The sequence below is a fragment of the Geotrypetes seraphini genome, chromosome 18, assembly GCF_902459505.1.
Source record: "Geotrypetes seraphini chromosome 18, aGeoSer1.1, whole genome shotgun sequence".
NCBI classification, from domain to species: domain Eukaryota; kingdom Metazoa; phylum Chordata; class Amphibia; order Gymnophiona; family Dermophiidae; genus Geotrypetes; species Geotrypetes seraphini.
In genome coordinates this window covers 13,669,187-13,697,061 of record NC_047101.1, presented here as the reverse complement: position 1 = coordinate 13,697,061, position 27,875 = coordinate 13,669,187, and the positions used below count along the sequence as shown (strand labels likewise).

Below are 27,875 nucleotides of genomic sequence, written 5' to 3'. Positions count from 1 at the left end.
ATGAGAAAAAAACACCCCCAAATAAGTTACAACGTAAATTTATCCACTGCTTATTAAATGACAAAAATGCTACACTAAAATACTACAGTCAGACACAAATAAATGCAATGATACCACATCACACTAGATGCTCAATTTTTTTTGTTTTTGTTTTTATTTCAAAAGCTAGGATAGCTTCAATATCCATGTTATGGTGAATCAGAACACATGTAAAATACCTTACAATACATTAAGTTCCAAAAAGGTACCAAAAAGTACAGTAAAATTAACACTTCCATTACAGGAAATGTATGACACAAAACAATACAAAATAAAAAAAGGTGGAAAAAGTGACACTGGTTCCCTAAGATGCATTTTATTCTGTACAAGTGGAGTAATGCAGAGTCCATACTTAATTCCAAGAAGAGGCAGTCCCTAGATGCTGAGCTGCAGCTTTAAGCAGACCCTCAAAATCTGTTTAACCTATTAATAAAATCATTAATTAATATCTTCCTTACAAGACTGGCATTTAAACACCACACGCAGCCTATGACAAGCTGTAATAACACTTTAAAAAATGTCATTTCCAAGGGGCTTTCCTTTTTACAATGAAGCATGTTTAAAACAGGCCATAAAATTTGTACAAATTTAGATTTGGTACATAATTCCCTTATCAGCGTGGTTTACAAAACCTGTTCAGTTTTGTAAAATACTGAGCGTGCCACTGCATACCTGAAGAAGTTTTGTTCAATATGGCTTATAATTGTTCTGGTGGCCTCCACGTCTTGGAGTTTTTCCATAACTTGCACTGCCCTGACCTGAAACAAGAAGCCCATTGCAATAAAATTGTCTGCTGCACACATTCTGTTCACTTTTAACATTACAGTTTTCTTTCTACTTACTGTAATCATATCCTGGTCCATATCCATAATACCCATATCCAGTATAGTCATAGCCTCCATAGCCACCATAGCCCTGCTGCCCATAGCCATATCCTTGATTCCCATAGCCCTGGCTCCAATAGTTGCTGTAACCTTGATTCCAACTTTGGTTTTGAGCTGCAAAGAGCCACAAAAAGGTCATTTAAGTAAAATTCTAGTTTGTACAATTAGACCATTAAGTTTTAGAATTTTAAGAGGAAGATAATTGGCTATTCAATTTAGGTTTTATGTATGCTTAGACATCTGGAGAAGCCAGGTCTCTACCATCTTCTGCTCTGGCTACAGACCTAGCTTACTACCACCTCCTCTTCCACCTCGGCCTCTTCCTCCAAAACCAGTGCCTCTGCCACCACTGCCACCACCATACTGCTGCTGCTGGTAAACTTCCTTTGGCTGTGCTACTTTAATTTCACACTGTAGGGAGAAAGAAATGCAGTTAATGCACAAGAAACAGCTTCAGCACAGTCAATCAAGTGTTTAATACATTTGCTGCTCTTTAAACGGCCTGGATCAACTACTGCATTCAATTACAATCAAATTTTTAACCATGAAAAAGCAGTTATAAGACTCCTCTCAGTTTAATATATGGGCTCCCAGTTTAAGAGTGCCAGCCAGTCAGGTTTTCAGGATACCCACAATGAATACACGTTAACTTAAAAGTGCATGCAAACATCTCATGCGTATTCATTGTGGGTGCTCTGAAATCCAGAAAGGCTGGCTGTGTCCCAAGGATGAGGTTTAGAATCACCGACGTTAACAATTTAAGTTCCTGGCTTCGTTACCTGAAATGCAGCTGTAAATAGAGATTTGCAGACGCTAAATAATCACAGTACCTTACCAAAACATTCTGTACATATTCCTTTAAAAAGCCCTAACTTAGGAATGCTTATAAAGGGATTAGGTTCTTACCTTGCTAATAACTTTTCTAGTAGATAGGTGTGTCATTCTGGACTATAAGGTATTCTCCCCATGCTCATAAGCCATGCAATTTTTAACTCCTCCAGAGGGCTCTGCTGCCCCCCTCAGTTTGACACCACTGCAAGGCTTTTGTTGAGACTTGCTTGGACAAAAACCAGCACTAGTGATAATGGAGCACTAAAACAATTCCATCTTTTCTTTCATGCACCAATGTTGAAATGTTACCTATGCCTTAGCATAAGCAGACCCGCTCTGAGAAGTGGCAGTATACCTTTGAATATCCTTTGTGCTCTTAATGTCACGCATTTAAAGAACCATGCCATAAAACCAAAGTGACCTGGATCTTATGACCCTGGGCCCTGAGAGAGAAGATTGGGATGTACCTGTAAGTCCAAGACTTCTGTCCCTCTGAATAACGTACCAAGTCCATATACCACATATGGCATGGCCAATCTGGTGCCACAAGTACCACTCTCCATGGGTGGCTTGCTATATTGTGTAATATCCACTCTATCAAAGGCCATGGAGAAAACATACAAGAGCTCATTCTTTGCCATGGCTGGACCAGGGTGTCATGTTGCGCACCGTAGCCATCGGGTCGAAAGTTGGGCAGCCCCAGCGACAAACAATGGTTTGGAACACTTTTGCAGATAACATCTACTCTATTGGGTCTAATGTCTGCCTGCTGAAGTACTTGGTCTGGACATTGTCCACTCCCGCTATCGGTGTGGAAATAGCTTGAAAGTGGAGCACTGCCCATCAGAACAATGGACCTCTAGATGCAGCTGGGCATATTGGTGCCTCCTTGGTAATCAACATATGCCACCGCTGTAGCACTGTCTGAGAAGACTCCAACTGCCTTGTCCCTCCAGACTCTTCTCCAGCTTCTGTAATGTCAATCAAATGGCCCAAAACGCAAGCCTGTCGACAGACTACATTCTCTGGGCAGCCGACCACTGCCCCTGGATTGGGTGCTCATTGCAATATCCTCCCCAGCAGAACAGGCTGGCATCTATTGTAGTAAAAGCAGATAGTGTAGCTGGTTTAAGAAAGATTTGGACAAATTCCTGGAAGAAAAGTCCATAGTCTTATTAAGACATGGGGGAAGCCTCTGCTTACCCTGGATTGGTAGCAAGGAATGTTGCTACTCTGGGTTTTGGCCAGGTACTAGTAACCTGGATTGGCCACCGTGAAAATGGGCTACTGGGCTTGATAGACCATTGGTCTGACCCAGTAAGGCTATTCTTATGTTCCTCTAGTTTAGCAGCTAGAGCTCTGATTTATAAAATGACAATTGTATAGAATTGGTTCTTTTTTATACTTTAATAAAATAAGTTCAGTATAAAACTATTTGAGGCTTGTGCAGATGGTATCAGATGGTTTATATGAGACGAGGCGGGGATCGAGCTGACGAGGAAGGGGACAATATTTTCCCCCCGCGTCTTTCTCTAGCTCCAGAGCATTCTTTGGGCTGAGATAAAATAAGCAGACTTTGCTAACAACTAATGTCATAAAAGGCATCAGCCACATAATCCACATCTGTTAATAGATGTGGCAAAGGCTTACTCTCCAACAGTGTAAGCTCATGCAATCTGGTATGATAGCACATGCCACAAAAGCAGCCGTTGTAGTCACTTTGATTCCTAAGGCCAGCACTTCAAACTGGCTTTTCAGGACCACAGCCACTCTGATCCTGCATATCTTGGCAGAGACATGTGTTTGGTTACTTGCACTATCAAGGAACCCCCCTTGGGCTAAGCAAACATCTAACACTCATGTGCCATCAGATAAAGCAGAGCCATTGTCTTGACTATCTTTAAATGAGCTTTCAGGAGCATCCCAATGCTCTGTGACTAACACTCGTATCAGGATGACAAGGAAAAAATGTGGACTGAGTTTGCACTCCACTCAGGATAGAGCAGACAGGGCCTGCTTGGAATTTAGCCGTGACTCCCGCAGGGAGTTGGTAATGAGCTCTAACAGAGCTGAAGACTTGAACAGCCAGCACACCATGGTGTCATCCCCCTAGTTGAGGGCCATCAGTGCATGACCTCCAGCAGGATGAACTTGCTCTGCGACAGAAAAGGCATACAGATAGAGGCCCATCATCCTCTGAGTCTCTATCCAAAACGTCCACTGGATCCTGGCCAACCTCTGATACTGAGACACGTGTACTCTGAAAGCCCAAGCTCCCTCATGCACCTCCTGGGTCGCTGCCAGATCTCCCAGAGATCTTAGCCATCCAAATAAGCTCTCCACAGATTTTAGAGAAAGGGGACCTTAAAGGGAGGGGCAGACACCCTTAAAACCAGGCTGCCAGTTGAACCAAAGCCTGACTGATCTCAACCCCTGACCTGTGCATATTCAAGAGGGGGAGGGAGGCCCCCTGTGGATACCTAATAGTGTGCTCTATCTCCTACGACCCAGTAGGTGAGTAAAGCTTCTAGAGGATCGAAACTCAAGCACCACAAAAATTTTCTGTAGGCTGGCTAATAGGTACCACAGAGGGTTTGGCCCGTCAGCTGCAGACTTCAAGTGTACTTCTTCTCCACACAAGTAGAGCTTTCCTCTTGATCTGGAGAGCTCTTTACTACTACTAATATTAATAATTTCTATAGTGCTACTAGGCATATGCAGCACTGTACACATTATATGCAGGTACTATCGCTGTACCTAGTAGACTCACAATCTAAATTTTGTATCTGGTGCAATGGAATGCCAAGTGACCTGCCCAAGGTGAGTTAAAAGCACCAAAAGCTGCAAAAAATGTGAAAAAACACAGAAAGAGAAAATAGAGAGCAGAACAGAGAATCCTTCCAGCTCGTGTGCAAAAGGAAAACCTGAAGGGGACAGTAGAGCCCTCTGGAGGAAGAATTGAAAACCTGGAGTGGATTCCTTCTGCACAGCTCGCAAGCATGGGGAGAATACCCTACAGTTGAGAACACACCTATTGCACTACCTTGCCAAAACGTTCTATACATACCCCTTTGAAAGGCCCTAGCTTCAATTAAACCAATCGATTTCAAAATTATCGGAGCCAAAATCCCTAAATATCTCAATTCACGCACTAGTAATATCAAAATTAGACTCTTGCAATTCACTGTTAAAAGGAGTAACAAAAATAAGGATTTTGATTGCTAATGCACTAGATTGTTTCCTCCTAGTCATTTAAGCCCTATTTGTCTTTCTTTCTATCAAAAATTGTATTTCCTTCCCCATTTTTCCCTTCAATAGCGCTTGTCCTATGCATCATGTCTAAGCTAAATGTATTTGTTCCCCTGAACGTTGTAAATCTATATACATCGCTTTGAATTAATCAAATGTTAAATAAACTTGAAGGCACCTTCAAATAATACAAAACATGGCAATAAAAATATCAAATGCCAAAAAATATCACATTTCACCACTTTTAAAGAAAGCTCATTATCTCCCGTCGCACATAGAATTGCCTATACGTTGTCTGTTAGTACATAAAACAATTAATGTAAAAACATCCGAATTCATTTATAATCTATTAATACCATATAACCCACTGAGTGCGCTTCGATCTACCAATCAGCATTTATTAACCATACCATCTTTAAAAATTATCGGTATTAGACATTTGGAAATTTTCTCTGTCACAGGTCCTCAGCTATGGAATGCTTTGCCACCCGAATTAAGTCTCACCTTGAGTGTTATCTTTTCTTTTAACAAATGTAGTTCCTCCCCGCCTACCCCAATGTTCCTGTACATTTGGTAAACCCAAAACTATGTTTATGTATTTTATCATGATTCAGTTTTTAATTTTATATTTTGCCTAGAAACCTTGGAATAGGCGATATCAAATTTTAATAAAACTTGAAAGCTTATGCAACCGATGATATACAAATTAGGACAGTAGCTAGCAGTTTCCTGCACCAAAGACAGATGTCAAATCATTGTACCAGTAAATCAGCCTTAAATTAACGGTCCCGCAAGTTTAAGCATCATTTGCTTAAGGATCTCTAGGTTTCTCTTCAAGCAGAACCTCTTTTTTATTCAAAACTTTATTGATTTTACAAAAGTAGTGACTTACAGAAGAGTGCAAAACAGATAGCTTACAGTAGTAACAAATCCAGAAAGGCACTCTAACTTTATGATCCTTGAGTGGACAGAGAGCAGAAATGTACCAAACATCACAATTCCGTACGAAATTGGTAATTTGGTCTTGAGATTGAGCAAGATTTTACTCCAAATGATTGCCAGAAAGACTATCGAAGGACAGTGAAACATATGATGGTCCAATGTACCAGCCTCCAGCATGCAATGCCAGCAGCAATTGGAGCAAGATATAAGGACATAAGCAGTGCCTCTGCTGGGTCAGACCAGAGGTCCATCGCGCCCAGCAGTCCACTCACGTGGCGGCCCATCAGGTCCAGAACCTGTATTATAATCCTCTAGCTATACCCTTCTATTCCGTTTTCCTTCAGGAAATCATCTAATCCTTTCTTGAAACCCAATAGCGTACTCTGTCCTATCACATCCTCTAGAAGCACATTCCAGGTGTCCACCACCCTTTGGGTGAAGAAGAACTTCCTAGCATTGGTTCTTAATCTGTCCCCTCTCAATTTTTCCGAATGTCCTCTCGTTCTTGTAGTTTTCGAAAGTTTGACGAATCTGTCCTTCTCCATGCCCCTCATGATATTGTAAGTCTCTATCATGTCCCCTCTAAGTCTCCGTTTTTCTAGGGAAGAGAGCCCTAATTTCTCCAATATTTCAGCGTATGAAAGGTTTTCCATACCTTTTATTAAGCGCGTTGCTCTTTTCTGAATCCTCTCGAGCATCGCCATATCCTTCTTAAGGTACAGCGACCAATATTGGACGCAGTACTCCAGATGCGGGCGCACCATCACCCGATACAACGGCAGGATAACGTCCTTCGTTCTGGTTGTAACACCTTTCTTGATAATACCTAGCATTCTGTTCGCCTTCTTAGAGGCCACTGCGCACTGTGCCGATGGCTTCATTGTTTTGTCCACTAGTACCCCTAAGTCCTTCTCTTGGCTACTTTCACCCATTACCAGCCCTCCCATCGTATAGCTGTACATCGGGTTTCTGTTTCCTACATGTAAGACTTTACATTTCTCTACATTAAACTTCATCTACCATTTATTTGCCCACTCTCCCAGTTTGTTTAGGTTCCTTTGTAAATCTTCACAAGCTTCCTTAGTCCTAACCCTACTAAAAAGTTGTGTGTCATCTGCGGATTTTATAACTTCACACTTTGTCCCTGTGTCTAGGTCATTAATAAATATATTGAACAGCAGTGGTCCGAGTACCGACCCCTGCAGAACACCACTCGTGACCCTTCTCCAGTCCGAGTAGTGGCCCTTCACTCCTATCCTTTGCTTCCTGCCCGACAGCCAATTTTTGATCCATCTATGTACATCTCCTTCCACCCCATGGTTCTTCAGTTTCCGTAGTAGGCGTTCATGGGGTACCTTGTCGAAGGCTTTTTGAAAATCCAAGTATACGATGTCTATGGGGGCCCCTTCGTTCATTTGTTTGTTAATTCCTTTGAAGAAGTGCAGTAAGTTCGTTAGGCACGACCTTCCCTTGCAGAAGTCGCGTTGACTTGTTTTCATCAGTTTGCTCCTTTCTAGATGCTTATCAATGCTGTCTTATCAGCGCTTCTGCCATCTTCCCCGGGACCGAAGTCAGGCTTATCGGTCTGTAGTTCCCCGGGTCACCTCTCGATCCTTTTTTAAAGATGGGTGTAACATTTGCTATCTTCCAATCCTCAGGGATCACCCCTGTTTTTAGGGATAGATTATAAACCTGCTGTAGTAATTCTGTTACTTCTTCCTTTAGTTCTTTCAGTACTCTAGGGTGGATTCCGTCCGGGCCCGGAGATTTGTCAGTTTTTAATCTATCTGCTTGAGTACATCTTCGAAGCTTATCTCCAAGGATGTTAATTTTTCTGCTTGATCTCTTTGAAGATTTTTTCAGGTTCCGGCACGTTGGATGTGTCCTCTCTTGTAAATAGTGACGAAAAGAACCTGTTTAGTCTATCCGCACTTCTTTTTCCTCCTTCACCACTCCCTTCTATCTCCTTCATCCAGCGGTCCCACCTCCTCCCTTGCCAGCTGCTTCCCTTTAACATATCTGAAGAACGGTTTGAAATTTCGTGCTTCCCTGGCTAGCCTCTCTTCGTATTCTCTTTTTGCTCTTCTAATCACTCAGTGACATTCTTTTCGATGCTTCCTGTGCTCTTTCCAGTTTTCCCCAGTTTTGTCCTTTTTCTATCGCTTTCTTCACTTCTTTAGTTATCCAAGTCGGGTCTTTTGTTCGGTTCTTCTTGCATCCTTTTCTAAATCTGGGATATACAGATTTTGCGCTTCGCTCACGAAGTCCTTAAATAAAGACCAGACTTGCTCCACCGTCTGCGATTTCTTTGAGCTGTTTCTAAGCTTCTTTCTTACCATTACTCTCATTGCTTCATACTTCCCTTTCTTGAAGTTTAAAGTCATCACTGTGGTTCTCTTCCCCTTTGATGTTCCTACTTTGACTTTGTGATCGCTATTTCTTAAAGGTCCCACTACTTCCACTTCCTTTGCAGGTCCTCTTAGCCCGTTGAGGATTAGGTCCAGAGTGGCATTCCCCCCTTGTTGGCTTTGAGAAGCTGCTCCATGAAGCAGTCTTGTATAGCCTCCAGGAATCTGGTTTCCCTAGCGCATTTTGAGCATCCAAGACTCCAGTCTATCCCGGGGTAGTTGAAGTTTCCCATAACAATGGTGTTACCATTTTTGCATTCTCGCCTCATCTCGGCTACCATTTATTCATCGTTTACTTTGGTTTGCCCAGGTGGACGATAGTACAGGCCCATCTTTATCTTGGGCCCATTCCCTCCTGGTATTTTTTTTTTTATATAACCCTCCTGGGTATTTTAACCCATAGTGATTCCAATTTGTCGGTTGTCGCCGCTGTGTCCACTCTGATCGAGTGAATGTTATCCTTTAAATTCAAACAATTTTTATTGATGCAAACAACAACAAATACAACATTATGTATAGGGCTATTCCTCCTCCTTTCTGATCTGACCTGTCTTTGTGATAGAGTTTATACCCCAGCAATACTATGTCCCATTTGTTTTCTTCATTCCACCATGTTTCAGAGACCCCAATGATGTCTAGGTTCTTTTTTTTGGCCATGACTTCTAGTTCTCCCATTTTGTTCCTTAGGCTCTTTGTGTTAGTATACATGCAATTTAAGTCCTGGTATTTTCTTGTCTTCATTTTCTTTTCCTATTGTGCGTTCTTATCATCCTCTTCTTGTCCTGTCAACTCTTGTTCTATGCCCACTTTGTTTTCCCCCTATGCTACATTCTTATCATTCTCTTGTTCCATTAACTCTTGTTGTTTGCTTGTTGTGTCTTCCCAGCATTTTTCCCACTCAGTATCTTCTTGGGATACCTTCTTCCGAATCATCGACACCTGATCGACTGTCGGCTTTCCCCTTCTTCTTAGTCTATAAAGCCTGCTCTATTCCTCTTCTGATGTTGTTTGCTAGAAGTCTAGTTCCCACCGTGCTCAGGTGTAGTCCATCTCTCCTGAAGAGCTTGTTCTTGCCCCAAAATGTTGTCCAGTTTCTCACGAAGTGGAATCGTTTTTCCTCACACCATCTCCTCATCCATGCATTTATTAATTGCTGCTCCGTCTGCCTTTTCACATCTGCCCTTGGTACTGGTAGGATCTCTGAAAACGCTATCTTCTGAGTCCTCATCTTCAACTTCCTTCCCAGATTCTTGAACTGTTCGATCAGACACATCTAACTTTTGCAAACTCACTGGGGTCCAATATACTCTGTACAAGTACAGAGTTTGCCTCAAGAAGACTGAAGCCATACAGCGGACCCTGTAGCTCCATAATCTAGTCCATTGTATGATGGAAAAGGTACATTGCAGTTCCTGGTTCCAGATGTCATGAAGGCCGACCCAAATGTGTTGTGGCATCTGCTTACGCAATAACCGGTACCAGGTGACAGCCTCATGACCCTGAAACGCTACACGAAAGCACACATTCAGAAATTCCTGCCTTTATAGCATATCATAATTGCAGCCATTTGAAGCATTGTAGAAAGGCAAACCAAAGGTTTGTTGTAAATGCAGAAACGAGGACAGTCGTCCCGGGTTGCAAACATCATTCACAGTTCGGATGCCAGCCTGCAACCAGCTTTTCCATAAGATCTTGGAACCATCAACAAGTATTTGGGGGATTGAGCCACAAGGACAACTGCATTGTTTTCCTGGTAGGAGTGAGCAATAAACCATCCAAGAATCTTAAAGCCCTCCAGATGGAATGAAAAATCATACTACCCTTATAAATTCTAGGGAGTGATATATACAGATTGAAGAAACAAGGTCCCTTATATTTTGTGTGTTAAACTTAGTGGAGCCATAAGTTGAATTTCCAGAGTTTGCCAATCAGGTAAATCATACAATTCAGGCAGGATCTAATACATGCCCTGTCACAAAATGCAAGCATAATGGTACAAATAGAAATTCGGAAAAATTAATACCTCCCAAAAATTGCAAAGATGCTAAAACTATTCTAGGGATCTTGCCCACCCATAAAACTCCCATGAGGATTCTATTAAGCTGTTTGTAGAAGAAAGCTGGAAAAATACCGATAGCACACTCATTTGATAGCAAACTACAGGCGCAGTCATCTTAACAGTGTGTACCCTCCCCCACCAAGAAAGATGCAACGGGTTCCATCGCTCACACATCTAACAATAGCCAATAAGCGATTTTCATTCGTGAGCATGGTCTCCTCCAACATCCACTGGATCAACATTTAATCCCTCCAGGTACATTAGACAGATTGTGAGCCTGCCAGAACAGATGCTTGAGTACCTGAATAAATTCCATGTAAACCGCTCCAAGCTCCCCTGGGAGAATGGTATAGAAAAGTGAATAAAATAAAGATATACCTTCTTCCTTCCTTAAGAAAGGATAGGGATCTATTAAAGCTTTCACTGAACACTCAACGGGAGAACCTCAGATTTGCTCCAGTTGATCTTATACATGGAAAAAATCTGAAGCTAACTATCAACTGAAGCAAAGTCAGAAGTCTGCTCTGGATGGGACAGATGAACAAAATAATCAGCATAAGCTGAAACGTTGTACGTTCGATCCGCATAAGGAATCCCTTGTATCTCCGCCGTCTGCTGAATTGCCAGCAATAAATGACAACGGAGACAAGGGCGAACCCCATGCTCCAGAGTGAAATGTTCTGTAAGACCATTGTTAATATAAAGCCTAGCAGTTAAGGAACTATACAAGGTAAGGACCATCTAGATAAAGAGGTCCAACACCAAACCAGTGCATGGCCCGATACATAAAGGACCACTCTATGCAGTCAAAGGTCTTCTTGGCGTCCAAGGACACAGAAGGCCGGAACATTCTCTGGTGCCTCCAGTGGATATCTGTAAAGCCGCAGTTTGGTTCTCTCTGCATTCCTTTGTGCAACACTACTGTGTGGACGTTCAGGTGCGCTGGGACGTGGTATTCAGAAAGCGTGTTCTGGTGGCAGCCCTCCGAGGGTCTACTGCGTTGGTATGTCCCATCAGTGAACTGTACCGGTCTGGAGAAATGCTAAAGGAGAAATTAGGTTCTTACCTAATTTTCTTTCTTTTAGACTCTCCAGATCAGTACAGTCCCCACCCTGTCTTTTGATCTGTCTGTTCTTGAAGGATTTCTTGAGTGTGAATTTTTCTGCAGGTTCTAGTATTTTTTTAGGGTCAGGGAGATTGAAAAGAACAGCAGCTAGTGTAGCTGTGGGGATGTTTTCTATGCAATTTCCAACAAATCTTGATCTATGTTAGTTGCTACTCCTATTAAGAATGCTGTTACTGTTATAATTAACACTTCTTAGTTCTACTTGGCTATTCGGCAAACTGGTTAGGTTACAGGGAAGCACAGCTACTTGTATTACAGCCAAAAGGTTGTGTCTCAGTCTCCACCTGCAAGTCATAGTGAGCTAATACCCATCAGTGAACTGTACCGGTCTTGAGAGTCAGAAAATTAGCAGGTAAGAACCTAATTTCTCCTTAATTGCTTTGTAGTGATATGCTGCTTGTAACCCTTCTAGAACTCCGTTTGAGAAGATTCGGCAGAATATAAGACTATATAAGAATATAACCAACATGTGTATCCTGGCACATGGCCCTAAACCTAGGGTCGATGCCATCAATACCAAAACCTATAGATATTTTTATTTGAGAGTCAAGAAATTTCTGATCTGCAACTAATCTCATTCTTTTGAGAGGTAGAAACACTGCCTAGACCAGTGGTCCTCAACCCTGTCCTGGAGGACCACCAGGCCAATCAGGTTTTCAGGATCGCCCTAATGAATATGCATAGAGCAGATTTGCATATCTGTCACTTCCATTATATGCAAATCTCTCTCATGCATATTCATTAGGACTAGCCTGAAAACCAGATTGGCCTGGTGGTCCTCCAGGACAGGATTGGGAACCACTGGCCTAGACAATGTCAAACCTAGCATCCAAATATTCCAGAGTGAGAAGGAACAACACTACTTTTGGAAAAGTTTGCTACCCAAATCTGTCAGAAACTAAATTACATTAAATTATGAGATTTCTATTCCGCTATTACCTTGCGGTTCAAGGCGGATTACAAAAGAGTTAAACGGTGGGTTACAATGGAAGATCACTGGTGATTTCTAGAGGAGGTAAGGAGTAGAACAGGTAGAATCTGTGAAGTAGGAAGTAGGTGGGAGGAAGGTAATTGTGATGTTAAGACTGTTTCAGGGATTTCATGAAGAATATAGTTTATTTCTTTTCTGAACATCTTGTAGTCTGGGGTGGTTATCAGTAGGTTGGAGATTTGGTTATCTAGTTTTGCTGCTTGAGTGGCTAGAAGGCCTTCGTATAGTTCTTTCTGTTTGATTTCTTTGATTGGAGGGTGTGTGTTTTTCTATGTCTGGTTGAGGTTGTTTGGATAAGACGGTTGTTCAGGTAGGTTGGGTCATCTCCGTTTAAAGATTTAAATAGCATGCAGTAGAATTTAAATAGTATTCTTTCTTGAATTGGTAGTCAATGTGAGTTGATGTATGCTTCTGTAATATGGTCGTGTTTCCTCAATGAGATGAGTCTTGGAGCTGTATTTTGGATTGTCTGTAGTTTAGTCATTGTTGCAGGGGAAGTAGAGGATGTTGCATTAATCCAGTAGACCTAGGATTAGGGATTGAACTATGAGCTGGAATTGTGTTCTTTCGAAGAATTTTCGGACTTGTCTTAGGTTTCTCATAACTGCAAAAGATTTCTGTATCGTTTTGTTTATTTGTAGTTGCATGGTGCAGCATCTATCTATAGCCATTCCCAGTAGTTTTAAGGTGGTTTGAATGGGATAATTGATCAAATTGATTTCTATATTGGTTATGGTTGGGACTTTGTTATTTTCGAGTAGTTTCAGTTTGTAATCTGCTTCGCTCTCTTCTTGTGACTGCTCACAAATTAACCAATTGCCCAAATAAGGATGAACTAAAATCTCTTCTTTGTGCAGAGCAGCAGCCACAACTACCATAATTTCTGACATCTGAGCTGTGGAAAGGCTAAACATAAGAGCTCAAAATTGGAAATGTTGACTTAATAGTGCAAATGAAAGATACTGCTGATGAGATTGTCTGATTTGGATATAAAGATAGGCTTCTGTCAGATCTAAGTTAAGAAACTCCCCTTTTTGAACCACTGGACTTCAATGTCTCTATTCAAAAACCTGCTATTCATAAAAACATGTTAACAGAGCTTGATCTAGAATAGGCCAAAAACTTCCCTTCCTTCTTTGGAACTATGAAGTAAACTGACTAGCATCCAGTCCTTTCCTTCTGAGGCAGTACTGGAACAATCACTTGCAAATAAATGTCTTGTTAAGGTTGTTAATTGCTATTATCTTTAGACAACAGCTACATGGGGATTCTAAAATGTCTTGGGAATCCGTGGTTATTTGGGTCTGTCAACACCCCCCCTTCATTGTATACCTGTGGAATTCCCTGCTGTGAATGCAGAGAACCCTCTTGTGTCTGTGGAAACCTTGAAGAACCTGCCTTCCAATGGGAACTCTCACTCTCAGTACAGCCTCTGTAAAAACACCCTCTGCCAGAGAACCATCTAGTTACAGAGGACATAGACCAATCTTGAAGTAACCTAGGCATCTAGTTTGTTTGAAGATCTAGAAAAGTTGATAAAAACTCAGTCTTTACCAACTTCTCTAGATCTTCGAACTGTAAGCTTCCTTTAAAAGGCAGCTTACTAAATCTAGTCTTTTAGCTGCAGATATATAATAGTTATTGCCCGATAATTGAAAAAGGACTGAATGTAGAAAAATGGCATTTTGGAATCACAAATTAAAAAATAGAAGATTGCATTTAATTTATATATGTTCATACCTTGCTACCGCTAACATTGTGGTATTTCTTTTCGAGGATCTTCTTGACCGGATCTTCTTCCTTGAAAGTTATGAACACAAAACCTCTCCTCTTGTTGGTTTTTGGGTCCATTGGCAGTTCAATTGCTTCAATCTAAAAATTATAAACTGCATTCAGGATACATGTGTGTATATTCACATTTCTCCCCATAAAACAGCCTTGCAGGTTTTATAATGGAACTAATTAAATAAAGTTTACATGAACACTGAAAAGACTACAAATGAGCTAAGAGAGACTAGAAATGCAGCCCCCTCAAAAATGAAACCAGAAATCTTTGCAATTTTTATGGGGTGTACATATGCTCTGTATTTTCCATGGATCCCTGAGAAACTCAAGAGTAATTTCCTAGAAATAAGGGAGCTCTCCCCCCCCCCCAATAGAAAGACCTTGTGTCCTTAAAAAACAGCATATATTTGGTCTTTTATTTGTGCTTGCGTGTGTGTGGGGGGGGAGGATCAGGCAAGCAGGTCTTTCTATTGGGTACATCCTCCACCCTCCAAATGAGCTGTTTTTATCATTAATGGAGGAGAGTGAGCTTGGATCCTTATCTTTCAGCTTTCACCTACTACTCTATTTTGTGTTCCACCATAACTCAACTCTCCCCCTCCCCCTCGGTAGTACTCTCTTCCCCATTTTAATTCCTAATCAGCAACAGCCCTTAAGAATCTGGATCTTGTACCACTATCAACTTCTTGACATCTACGCCAGTGCTGATGCTAGCACTTGATCCCACTGAGTTCTGCCCAGCTCTGCACACAAAAAGCACTGTCCACCAGAACAGTGTCTATGTGAGGACCCTTGTGGAACCCAGACTTAACAGTATGCAGCAAACTGGTCTGTAATCAGAACACTTGTGAATAAACCAAATGTCTTCACTATCTTTTCCCTAATTATCTCAAACTCAACTCTGCCTATATGTTATCCAGGTATGTGTTTGCCCCAGGCATCGTAGCATGTATTGTTATACTAAACTGAGATCTCAGCCAAAGACCAGAAATCCAATTTCAAAAGACCCAGACTACTGGGGATGCTCTATCTGCCCACCATGGACTATTCTCAAGACTCCACTATACGTTTAAGTTCTCTGAAATAGTGAAACTGAAGCAGATGCTCCCTTAAGACCATCTAGCTGTACCCCCCCCTTTTTCTGAGAAATGTCCGTTCCTTTATGCTTGAAAAAAAAAAAAAAATCCACTAGCGCTCTTATCAGCCTAACAGATACTTTAATCGCAAAGCATATTATAAAGTTTCTTTAACGTTAATCTTGCCATAAAACCATACTTTTTCAATTCTACAGCCAAATCTTTGGAGTTTTTTTATTGCCCGAGCCTCATTTAAAAAAGCAGTTACTTACCGTAACAGTTATCCAGGGACAGCAGGCAGATATTCTCACACATGGGTGACGTCACCGACGGAGCCCCGCAGCGGACAGCCTCAAAAGCAAACTTGCTTGAAGATCTTGATCTTTCGACTGCACCGCGCATGCGCACGTGCCTTCCCGCCCAAACTAGGGAGCGCATCTCCTGTGAGGATCCTCAGTTCAGATACCTAGCCAAAAAGCCAACCAGGGGAGGTGGGAGGGTTGTGAGAATATCTGCCTACTGCCCTGGATAACAACTGTTACGGTAAGTAACTGTGCTTTATCCCAGGACAAGCAGGCAGCATTTTCTCACACATGGGTGACCTCCAAGCTAAGCAAAAGGGGATGGAGGGGGAGTTGGCAGTTTAAGAAAAAAGATTTTGCAAAACAGATTGGCCAAAATGGCCATCCCTCCTGGATAAAGTATCCAGACAGTAATGAGAGGTGAAAGTATGAACTGAGGACCAAGTGGCAGCCTTGCAAATTTCCTCAATAGGAGTTGATCTGAGGAAAGCTACCGACGCCGCCATAGCTCGAACTTTGTGGCCCGTCACCCGACCTTGCAGAGGAAGACCAGCCTGAGCATAGCAGAAAGAGATGCAAGCAGCCATCCAGTTGGAGATAGGGCGTCCCAACTTATTCAGATCAAAAGAGATGAAAAGTTGAGGCGATGTTCTATGAGGTTGAGTGCGTTGGAGGTAGAAAGCCAAGGCACGTTTGCAGTCCAAAGTATGAAGTGCCGCTTCTCCCTGGTGAGAATGAGATTTTGGAAAAAAATACTGGCAGAACAATAGATTGATTGATGTGAAATTCTGAAACCACTTTAGGTAAGAATTTGAGATGAGTACGGAGGACCACCTTGTCATGGTGAAAGACTGTGAAAGGTGGGTCCGAAACCAACGCTTGTAGCTCACTGACTCGTCGAGCAGAAGTGAGGGCAATCAAAAATACAGCTTTCCAAGTGAGATATTTGAGATGAGCTTTGTCAAATGGTTTAAAAGGAGGTTTCATCAGTTGAGCCAAAACAATATTAAGATCCCAAACCACTGGAGGCGGTTTAAGTGGTGGATGAAGATTAAAAAGTCCTTTCATAAAGCGAGAAACCATGGGATGTGCAGAGAGAGGTTTCCCTTCCAGAGGCTGATGAAAAGCAGCAATAGCACTGAGATGGACTCGAATAGATGTAGATTGAAGTCCAGATTGTGACAAGTGAAGCAAATAGTCCAGAACGGATGCTAAGGAGGAAGACATTGGTTGCAGCTGACGTGTGGAACACCAAGCAGAAAATCTAGTCCATTTCTGGCCGTAACATTGACGAGTGGACGGCTTTATGTTAGCAAGTAAAATTTCTTGAACAGACTGAGAAAATCGAGAAGAGTCTGTTATGTGGACAGGTACCAAGCTGTCAAGTGTAGAGACTGCAGGTTGGGATGAAGTAAGGACCCTTGACTGAGTGAGCAGAGAAGGAAAAACTGGCAGAAGTAGAGGCTCCCTGATGCTGAGTTGAAGCAGAAGGGAGTACCACGGTTGTCTGGGCCACCGAGGAGCTATCAGAATCATGGTGGCGCATTCTGACTTTAGTTTGACCAAAGTCCTGAGAATCAGAGGAAATGGAGGGAAGGCATACAGAGACTGATTCCTCCAGTCCAGAAGAAAAGCATCCGCCTCAAGACGGTGAGGCGAGTAAATGCGGGAGCTAAACCGAGGCAGTTTGAAGTTGCTGGGAGACGCGAAAAGGTCTATCTAAGGGGTCCCCCATCGAGCAAACACCTGACGAAGTGTGGGGGAATTGAGCGCCCATTCGTGAGGTTGCAGAAGACAACTCAAATTGTCCACCAGACAGTTTTGTTGACCTTGTATGTAGACAGCTCTGAGAAAGATGTTGCGAAAAATTGCCCACTGCCACAGCGCCTCCTGACAAAGGGAGTGAGAACCCGTCTCTCCCTGCTTGTTGACATGGCCACCTGAATGTCCGTCCGGACAAGAACCACGTGAAGAAGATGATGAAAAGCTTTGAGAGCATTAAAAATCGCTCTGAGTTCCAACAGATTGATGCGACACTGACGATCTGCGGAAGTCCACAGCCCTTGAGTACGGAGCTCCCCATGTGTAAGTGGATGAATCGGTTGTGAGAACTTTCTGATGAGGAAGATTGTGGAACCGCAAACCTCTGGAAAGATTGGAAGAGAGCATCCACCAGCGGAGAGTTCCTCAATAAAGGAGTTACCGCAATATGGGGAGAAGGCGGGTCCAGCGCTTGTTGCCATTGAGATGCCAGGGTCCACTGAGGGATGCGAAGGTGAAGTCTGGCAAAAGGAGTCACATGAACTGTAGAAGCCATGTGACTGAGCAGGATCATCATCTGTCGGGCAGAAATGGTTGGAAGACAAGACACCTGCTGACAGAGCCGAATGAGGGTAGCCTGACGAGCTAGTGGAAGGTACGCTCTCATGGTGATAGAATCCAGAGTCGCGCCAATGAACTGCAGAGACTGGGATGGGATCAACTGAGATTTGGGAAAGTTGATATGGAACCCTAGACTTTGAAGAAATGCAAGAGTCTGATGGGTCACTGCAATAACCTCTGGAAGAGAAGGAGCCTTGATAAGCCAGTCATCCAGGTACGGAAATACCTGAAGACCTCAAAAGCGAAGAGCTGCAGCCACCACGACCAAACACTTGGTAAACACCCTGGGGGAGGCCGTTAGGCCGAAGGGAAGAACCCTGTATTGGAGATGGAGATTCCCCACCTTGAATCTGAGATATTTGCGAAAGTTCGGATGAACAGGGATATGAGTATAAGCCTCTTTGAGTACCAGTGAGCACATCCAATCTCCCTGATCCATGAGGGAGTATAAGGTCGGTAACAAGAACATGCAAAACTTTTCTTTGACCAGAAATTTGTTGAGGGTTCGAAGATCCAGAATGGGTCGCAAATCCCCCATCTTCTTGGGCACCAGGAAGTACCGGGAATAGAAACCCTGGTTGCGTTGAGAGCGCGGAATCTCCTCCACCGCTCGAAGGTGAAGAAGAGCCCGAGCCTCTTGAAGAAGAAGGGGGAGTTGCGAGGACCTGGAAGGACACTCTCTTGGAGGGTGATCTGGAGGCACCTGAAGCAGGCGCAGAGTATCCCTCTCGGATAATGGTCAGAACGCAGAGATCCGATGTGATGCCTTCCCATTGGGAAAAAAACAGGGAAAGGCGACCTCCAATGGGTAGAAGAGAATTTGGATGCAGGGATGTTAAAATGCTCAAGCCCGGAACGTCAAAAAGACGGAGCCGGCTTGGCAGCAGCAGGTGCTCGAGTCTTCTGAGGACGTTGATGATGTTGAGGGCGTCGAGGAGGAGGTCTCGAAAAGGCCGGCGGCATCTTCTGAGGATAACGACGAGCTGGTTGTTTGTAAGCCCGAGCAGTAGAAGGCTTTGGTTTTGTCCTAAGCAGAGAAGCAAAAGAGCGCTCATGCTCAGAGAGTCGCTTGGTGGCAGCTTCAATAGAGTTGTCGAAAAATTCATTCCCCTGACAGGGTAAGTTGGCAAGACGATCCTGTAGGTTAGGGTCCATGTTGACTATGCGGAGCCAGGCAAGGCGACACATGGCGACTGCAAAAGCCGACACCCTGGACGAAAGCTCAAAAGCATCATAAGATGCCTGCAACATGAAAAGCCTCAATTGTGAAAGAGTCTGAAGGATTTGTTTAAACTCTTGGAGACGGGCTTTGGACAGGTCCGGATAGAAGGATGGCAGCATCTTCAGGAAATGGTTGAAGTAGGAGGTAAAAACATAGTTGTAGTTTAAGATCCTTTTAGCCATCACGGAATTTTGGTATAATCGACGGCCAGGGGGGAACAGTTGCAGAAATCTTAGATGGGTGAGCTTTCTTCAGGGAGGACTCAACCACCAAGGATTGGTGGGACAATTGAGACTTTTCGAAGCCCTTGCAGGGGACAGTGCGGTATCGCAACTCCAACTTAGACGGGATAGCCGTGACAGAATAAGGAGTCTCCATATTCTTCATGAAGGTCTGCTTAAGGACTGGAGTCATGGGCAACCTCAAAGTCTCCTTGGGGGGATGTGACAGTTCCATGTCCGCCAAATATTCCGGGGTGTATTTGGAATCCAAGAGCAAGTCCAAATTAAGAGCCTGCCCCATGTCAAAGACAAACTTGGCAAACGAAGAAGACTTCGAAGCCGAAGCATCCTCAGGGGAGGCAGAACGGGATCGAGGAGCCACCGAATATGATGGTGAAGCCTCACAGAAGTATTGAGACACAGGCTCCGACTCCAAGTGCACCGTGACAGAAGAAGCTCCACTCCCAGTCTGCGACTGAGTAAAGGAATGTTTCCGCTTCAAACTCCGACAGCGACGTCTTCGGGGTTCGAGGCAGGGAATGCATCGACGCAGGAGGAGACGAGTCCCGCAAAAAAGGCCTCGAGGGAGGAGTCCTCGATCTCTATGATGGAGGAGGCGAAGCACCCCGAGCATGAGAGCGATCGGCGAGGAGTCCGAGGAAGAAACCCTCTTGCGAGACCTGCCCTGAGGAGGCTTCACAAGGGTCTCAGACTGCTGCTCAGGCTGGTCTACCGAAAGCAAAGTCGAGGATGGGACCAATTGAGCCACGATAGAGGAAATTTGAGTAGTTAAGATGGACTTCAACATATCCTCAAACATGGGCACCGAGACAAAAGGATCCGGTCTCGTAGGTGCTGCGGTGCGCTCCAAGGAAGGCGACCTCGAATGTGAGTATTCCCGAGACTTGGAGGCACGCTTAGCTGAAGGCCTCGATGATGGAGCCAAACCCAGGGTCACGGTTTGCAGAGATAGAGACTCTGGAGGCTTCTTGGGAATGGTACCTGAAAAGGAAGCAGGAGACTTACCCCCAGCAGGCTTCGAGGATGGGACCGACGAGGCCTTCAAGGCCGAGACTGGTACAGGCGTCGAGGGCGAAGTCTTGACGCCCGAGGACACCCCCCGATGTCGAGGTCTTGGACGCGGAAGGCGTCGACACGGTCGAGGCCGAGGCTTTATCTGGTTCCATAACGGCAAAGAGCTGAAGAAACCAGTCACAGCGGCGGCGAAAAGCTCTAGGCTGAACGGTCAGACAATCCTCGGGTCGATGACTGTCACCCAAACAAACCATACAACGACTATGAGGATCGGTGATAGAAATTGTCCTGCTGCACTGGTAGCAATGCTTGAACCTGGTCAAGGGCTGGGACATAGAAAATACAAAGTCCGTACCAGAGAGAAAGGAGAATGGGCCTAGGCCCCGAGCCTCTGCACCCAGCGGCAAATGCCGAAAGAAAAACAAACAATTTTTTTTTAGAAACTAAAAGAAAAGAGAAACGAGAAAAGCAACCAAATAATATCCATCCGCGGTGAAGAGAAGGCATAATGCTGCAGAGCTAGAGGAACAAGTCTTCTCGGCTCCGCGGAAAACGTTGAACTGAGGATCCTCACAGGCGATGCGCCCCCTAGTTTGGGTGGGAAGGAACGCGCGCATGCACGGTGCAGCACTCGAAAGATCGAGATCTTCAAGCAAGTTTGCTTTCCAGGCTGTCCGCTGCAGGGCTCCGTCAGTGACGTCACCCATGTGTGAGAATATGCTGCCTGCTTGTCCTGGGATAATAACTATTTTTCTAAGGTCCAGCAAATGAGCCAATGTATTTCTTTAAAGTCATTCTTGTAATGTTATTTTAAAATCAGTGAAAAATATGCCTCCCTCCATATTTGCGTTTTTTAGATTTGTGAATTTGTTCATTTGCGAGTCTCTAAACAAGCAGCCTCCATCCTGCCTCCACAGCTTGCCTTTAAAGCCCTGGTGTAACAGTAAAATGCGGGGCAGCAACAATCTTTCTATGTCCCTGCCATGTGCAGATCTGCTACAAAAAAAATGGCTGCCTCAAGTTCCCACAGCCTCGTGAGACCAACGCGGGAACTTGAGGCAGCCATTTTTGATAGTGGACCTGCACAGGGCAGGCGAATAGGAAGATCGCTTCTGCTGTTTCAGCGCTAAACCACCAGGGCTTTAAAGGTAAGCTGTGGAGAGGTCTAGGAGGGAGTTGGCGTGAAAGCCCAAGTTATTCACCATTTTAAAAAATATTTGTGAAGGAACTGTGCCCCTAAAACCTGTGACGATGAAGGGAGATCTGTATTTATTACATCAAGAACATCTGGACCAAATTAGCATAAGAATTCAAAGCAAACATACTTGAGTTGAACATATACATTTAAAACAATTAACATGTCTAGTGAAAGTAAACGCAAGAGAGCATCAACTAGACACTGCCTTTTACCTCTCCAAAACCTCCGAAGTATTCACGGATTTTTTCTTCTGTAGCTTCTGGGTTAAGACCCCCAACAAAGATTTTCTTCACTGGGTCCTTTTTCATTGCCATAGCCTTTTTGGGGTCAATTAGTCTTCCATCTAATCTGTGCTCTTTCTGCTCCAGCACCTGTTAAGATGCACATCAAGATTGTAACACTTTTGATAAATTAGACTGCATCACTGTCCCTACAGGTACATAACCATTAATTTACCTTGTCAACACTTGCAGCTTCTTTAAAGAGAATAAATCCAAAACCTCTGGACCTTCCTGTGTTGGGGTCCATCTTGATTGTACAATCCACTACTTCACCAAATTTAGAGAAATAATCTTTCAAATCTTTTTTGCTTGTGTCCCAACTGAGGCCACCAACAAACATTTTCCTGAAATTGTACAAAAGGAAATATTTTAAATTTTAATTTACAGCCTCTGGAGTATATCAAGATCCACTTTACTGTCATAAAAGCAGACATGTATAACCAAAGTGAAACACCAAGTACAAAATATTTTGTCTACATTTCAGCCTACTGTAAAGTGGCACTACTGTACAAGTGACTTATGACCTGCTACTAGATGTAATATAAATTAGTTTATACTGGACAGCTAATATAAACCCCAAAACTAAATCAGAGTGAAAAACTGATGTGTACAGTCTACTCTAGCGACATAGTCCCTTGAAATATGATGGCAGATAAAGGCCAAATGCCCATCCAATCTGCCCATCCTTGCAACGTTAGCAATTACTACTATATCCAGTCAGCTACAGAAGTGAAAGATCCAAGGATCTGTTACAAATGAAATCTTAGTATACTAGCCAAAATGGCTCAAGCCCAGTTTCAGCTTATGTTTAAAGGATAAATCACTGGGTTAATAGCCACACAATACTACCAGCTGGTAAAAAAATATGCTAGAGAGATGTACACTGAAAAACACTTTAAACAATTTCTACACAAAAAAATTGTATAGTATATATACTATTTCTCACATGCCTTGTCTAACACACTTTATCTGCTACAATTGAAGCTATATAGACTACATGAAACCAAGATTTTATATTGGTATTCCACAGAGGTCACACTGCCTTTTCAGAGACTGTTTCATTAATTCAGCTCCCAACCTGCTCTTAGATATGTAAATGTGCTGCAAGCATTCTGGGTTTTGTAGGTATTAGGATGGCAGCAATTAATTTGGTTAAGGCTTCAGATCTGCCATACATAAAGACAGATCAGAGCATCACTAAAAATATCTGACAAAAAGGGTGTGCAGCCACTTGCACAAAGTGGGTCCCAAGTGGCTAGTGTTAATATACAGCCAGAGAGCTATAAATCATTAGGAGTCTCATGCTGGGACAATAAGGCTGAGAAAATTTGCACAAAACCACCACTAAAGAAATAAAAAGTCTAGATAGGTAGTATTAAATATAAAATTCTAGGTTACACAGGGTGGAAAAAGGTATTACAGAAGCAGAACATCTTCTAAATGACCCATTACAATGTCTGACTCATATCTGCTGCACCTGTCTCCCTGAAGATGAATGTTTTATTGCTAGTTATCAATCTTATGCAGAAAAAAGTGCAATTTAAACCAAGATGATAGGGTTAGACAGTCAAAGCACCTAATTGTGCATAGGCAACTAAAACTAGCAAATCACATTTAATACACAGTGGCACCAGAGTTGTATTCCTATAGTATTTAGCACAGCTTTGTTGACTTAAGTTCAAGAAAATGTTTAGACCAACAAGAAAAATATACATCATGAGTTCTGCAACACTTTCAGCATCAATAATGATCTCATAGACAAACAGAAAAAAAGAATAAAAACTAATTCCTAACCCCCACTCACTTGTAAAGCTCTCATGCCTGAAAAACTCCTTAACCCCATACTTATCCTGTTTGTTTGATTAGACTGTAAGCTCTACTGAGCAGGGACTCTCTCTTCAATGCTTTAATGTACAACTTTAAGTGACAGTACTGCATATGTCTAGCAGTGCTACAGAAATAAGTAATAGTAATAATTTTCTTAGTCAAGGCATTTTATAAATCCGTCACATTAGCAAGTCAGCCTGTCCCAAATTCTTGTGAATCCCTTAAGAGGCCTGTTCACAGATCTCAGAAATCTATATGACAATCCTCAAAGTAATATTAGCTGCCATTACAGAAATAGCCCAAATGCATCATACTTACTCAAAACAGATGGATGTTAAAATATTTTCTTACAAAATAAGAGAAAAACACTTCCTAACAAAATGCCAAAAGTTAGGACATTTTTAATAAGGTAAACGTCATAATCATTTTCTTGTACTGTAATAGCAAAACAAATGCTGTTCTACACATGAAAAGAAAATCAAGGTGCTAGGAAAGGATTCAGCACCGTGAACCCTATTAAGTAATACTTAAGCTCACATTTTAAAAAGAATCATATATACAGAAGTCACAACCACCACTGTTAAGACTCAAACACAGACTTTAAAACATTAAATAAGATTTCATTGTACTGTCCTTCCCCCCAACCACCACATGGCGCCAACAAAGGAAATCGGAACAAAGAAGGTGCTCATTGTGTCCTTCCCCCTCTTTCGCTCACCCCCACCCCCAAATATCTGCAATACTAGGCCCTGTAGTAAATGTAAAAATCAGGCTCACATTATTTTGTTTAAATGGCTGGAGTTAGCAGCTACACACCCTGCATCTTCCTCGTTCTTACTGGCGTTGATCTGGCCCCCTTCGCCGCCGTTCTGGCCCTCCGCCGCGGCGCCCTCCGCCGCCTGTTCGCCAGTTTCCGCCTCCTCGTGTCCGTTCTCGGTGGTCTCCATTTGGTTCTCGCTGTCCGACATCCTTCTCGGGGACAGTCACGCACCTGCAGAGAAAAGGAAGCGAGACATCTTGGTTTTTTTAAGCTGAATACTAGGACTAGGACGGCTGCGGCCCACGTAGGCCTAGGCCTCGCCCACAGCCACCAACTTTAGCGCGTCGGCCCCAAACCGACCCACGAATAACGGCGGGAATATCTTAAATCTTACACAAACCCACATTAGACGCTTTCACTAGAGAGAAAGAAAGAAAAAAAAAAAAAAGGCAAAATAACACCTACGGGAATTATATAACAGCCTATATTTTTTTTAAATTCAGCTTAAATCAAAACTAATTATTATTAAACAGACACATAGGTTGTACAAAATCATTTCGTATAAAATGCATACGTAAAATACCGAAAAATTAAACGCGCTCTCGAACGGCTTACACAAGGCTCTTACGAACGTTTAATTCCCACAAGATGGACTCTCCCGCTCCTGCCAGCTCGTGGCGGCCTTTATACGGCCGGAACACCGCCACTTTTAAACAAGCCGCCTCCCGATTGCTCGAGCAGCGATGTCGATCACTTTGATCAGGCGCGCTGATTGGATAAGAGGCGCTGGGGAGCGGCTTCGCTGCTCCGTTCTACCCTCCTACTTTGCGCGTTTGGGCTTCCAGGACGTCTGTCGCTCTGACGTCATAGGCTGGCCAGTTGGCGGCCTGTTAGAAAGATAGTGTGCAGCTGCCCGAGGTTAGAGAGCGAGTGTATTGCCTGCAGTGCACAACATAAAAACAGCAATAAACTGAAAACATAGACATAACACTCTACAGACGGTCACTTAAGAATAAGGGCCATAACTACTATAGACCTAACCTAAGCCGGAACACTTCCTATTCAACTCCCACTGATAAAACGTGTGTGGAGGGGGCGGGAGGGAGAGCTAGGATTCCCTGTTTGGGTGAGTTTTAGGCCCCATATTGGGAAGAGTCAAAGCTTCCTCCCAAGTGAAGTGCCTTATTTACCCCCCACCCCCCAAAGCATCCTCCTGCCTAGAAGCATGAAAACTGAATTATTCAGTATAATTATTACACAGCAATTATAGGGTTGTTTGTTAAGTTTCCACATAAACCAAAACAAAAAAAAATTAGACTATATAAAATATGTAAATAGTTTACATACATTCTTATATTTTAATACACTGTAACTTATGCCACAGCTTTTGCCTTCTTAAAGAAAGATGCTAGGATGAGCTTTAAAAAAATCACCTCTGACTTTTTATTTTTTGAAATTTGCCAAGAAAATGCACAGGTTACACATCTGAAATTAAAGAGACTAATATATTGCCAAGAAAATACACAGGTTACACACCTGAAATTAAAGAGACTAATATATTGCCACTTAACAATCAAATAAATCAAGCAACAATTCTTATGAAAGTAACTAGCAAATGTATGTCTGACCACACTAGAGACAAAAATGGATAGCAAACAGAAGATTAAGGAGATAATCTTCTCTACAACAAAAGAAAAATAAAGGAAAGGAAGGTTTAGGTGTCAGCTCTATATTAGTAAGAATACATAAAGAGCTAGGCCTAGTCTAAGGGAGACAGAGCAACTCTAGCTTCAAAAAAAATGTTTCAAGTGTAACAAATATATAGGTATGACTTGATATTTCACAGTATATTTGCAAGGAAACTGAAGGATAAGTAGCACCCAGAAAGTCTTACGCCTGCTCTGCATTGGTCTAGATCAGGGGTCTCTAACTTTTCACCACAAGGGCCACATTGGGTACTTCAGCACCTTTCAGCGGGCTGTAGTAAAAAAAAAAAAAACAACTAGATACACAGCAAGAGTTTTATTGAAAGCAGCAACATCACAGTCAAACGGATTTTGAAACAATCTAATTTCCCTAGCATTGGCATCGAAACAGCAAATCACTTCTGAAATTGTTGTTTAAGATCTGAAATAACTAAATTTGCAAATGAGAAAGGAAATTCTATTTCACCCTTTATATACAATTCTGCACAATATGGCATATGTGCTACCTACAACGAATTGACACTGTCGATCGAAGCCAAAGTACGAAGAAATACCGTGAAGTATACAATTACGATTCAGTATTAAATAAAGTTGTAAATAATATTAACATAATATGAAATATCATATTTTGAACACAATTTTAATTAATGCATTTGAAATCTAACACCACCCTGTGGGTTGTTGTTTTGTTTGTTTGTTTTTGCAGATTCTTTATTTTTCTTTATTCAATTTTCTATACCGTTCTCCCGGAGAGCTCAGAACAGTTTACATGAGTTTGTTCAGGTACTCAAGTATTTTTCCCTGTCTGTCCTGGCGGGCTCACAATCTATCTAATGTACCTGGGGCAATGGGGGGGATTAAGTGACTTGCCCGGGGTCACAAGGAGAAGCATGGATTTGAACCCACAACCCCAGGGTACTGAAGCTTTAGCTTTAACCGCTGTGCTACACCCTCATTGGAAAATTACCATATATACTCGAATATAAGTAGAGACCCCAAATTTTCACCCCAAAAGGAGGAAAAATAGTTGACTCATATATAAGACGAGCAGCTTAATATTCAAGTGCCCTATCTGGATCTGCACCCAGCATCCCCTCCTTCCCCTGTCAGGAACTGCACCTAGCCCCCCTCCCTGCCCTGTCCATTGTAGCTCCTCTGCCACTGGAAGCCCTGGTGATCTAAAGGCATAGCGGGCAGAAGCGAGCTTTCCGCGCTCCTAATCCAGTCGGTTGCTGCTGCGAGTTCTGACTTCAGCTGCTGAGCAGTACCAAGCAAGAGCACGCTTTGGCAATGCTGAGCGGCAGCGCCAAAGCACATTCCTGCTTGGTACTGTCAAGCAACTGAAGCCAGAACTCATAGCAGCAACTAACCAAGTTAACAGCGGGACATGAGCACGGAAAGCTCGCTCCTGCCCGCTACATCTCTGGCCCACCAGGGATACCAGCGGCAGAGAAGGTACGATGGGAAGGGAGGGGGGATAGAAACAGAGTATGACAGCAGAAAAGGGCTTGTCGGCCCAACAAGTCTGCCCACACGAAGAACCCTCCCTCT

At 43.0% G+C, this 27,875-nt stretch overlaps 1 protein-coding gene across 7 annotated transcripts in view; it reads right to left on the bottom strand.

The window, feature by feature from the left end:
- The window catches only part of HNRNPAB (heterogeneous nuclear ribonucleoprotein A/B), a 62,088-nt gene that overhangs the window by 19,312 nt on the left and 14,901 nt on the right, over positions 1–27,875 (bottom strand). Inside the window, exons 1-9 of one of the 7 annotated variants that reach the window (XM_033926822.1) lie at positions 25,234–25,390; positions 24,636–24,849; positions 22,207–22,375; positions 21,963–22,121; positions 14,270–14,401; positions 1,208–1,334; positions 882–1,037; positions 712–797; positions 114–462 (exon numbers count right to left, since the gene is read on the bottom strand). In XM_033926822.1, coding sequence (XP_033782713.1) covers positions 727–797; positions 882–1,037; positions 1,208–1,334; positions 14,270–14,401; positions 21,963–22,121; positions 22,207–22,375; positions 24,636–24,826 — 1,005 coding nt within the window. In that variant the 5' untranslated portion in view covers positions 24,827–24,849; positions 25,234–25,390 and the 3' untranslated portion in view covers positions 114–462; positions 712–726. Of the gene's footprint in view, positions 1–113; positions 798–881; positions 1,038–1,207; positions 1,335–14,269; positions 14,402–21,962; positions 22,122–22,206; positions 22,376–24,635; positions 24,850–25,201; positions 25,391–27,875 lie in introns of those variants that run through there. The other 6 variants (XM_033926821.1, XM_033926823.1, XM_033926820.1 and 3 more) reach the window with 6 other exon arrangements.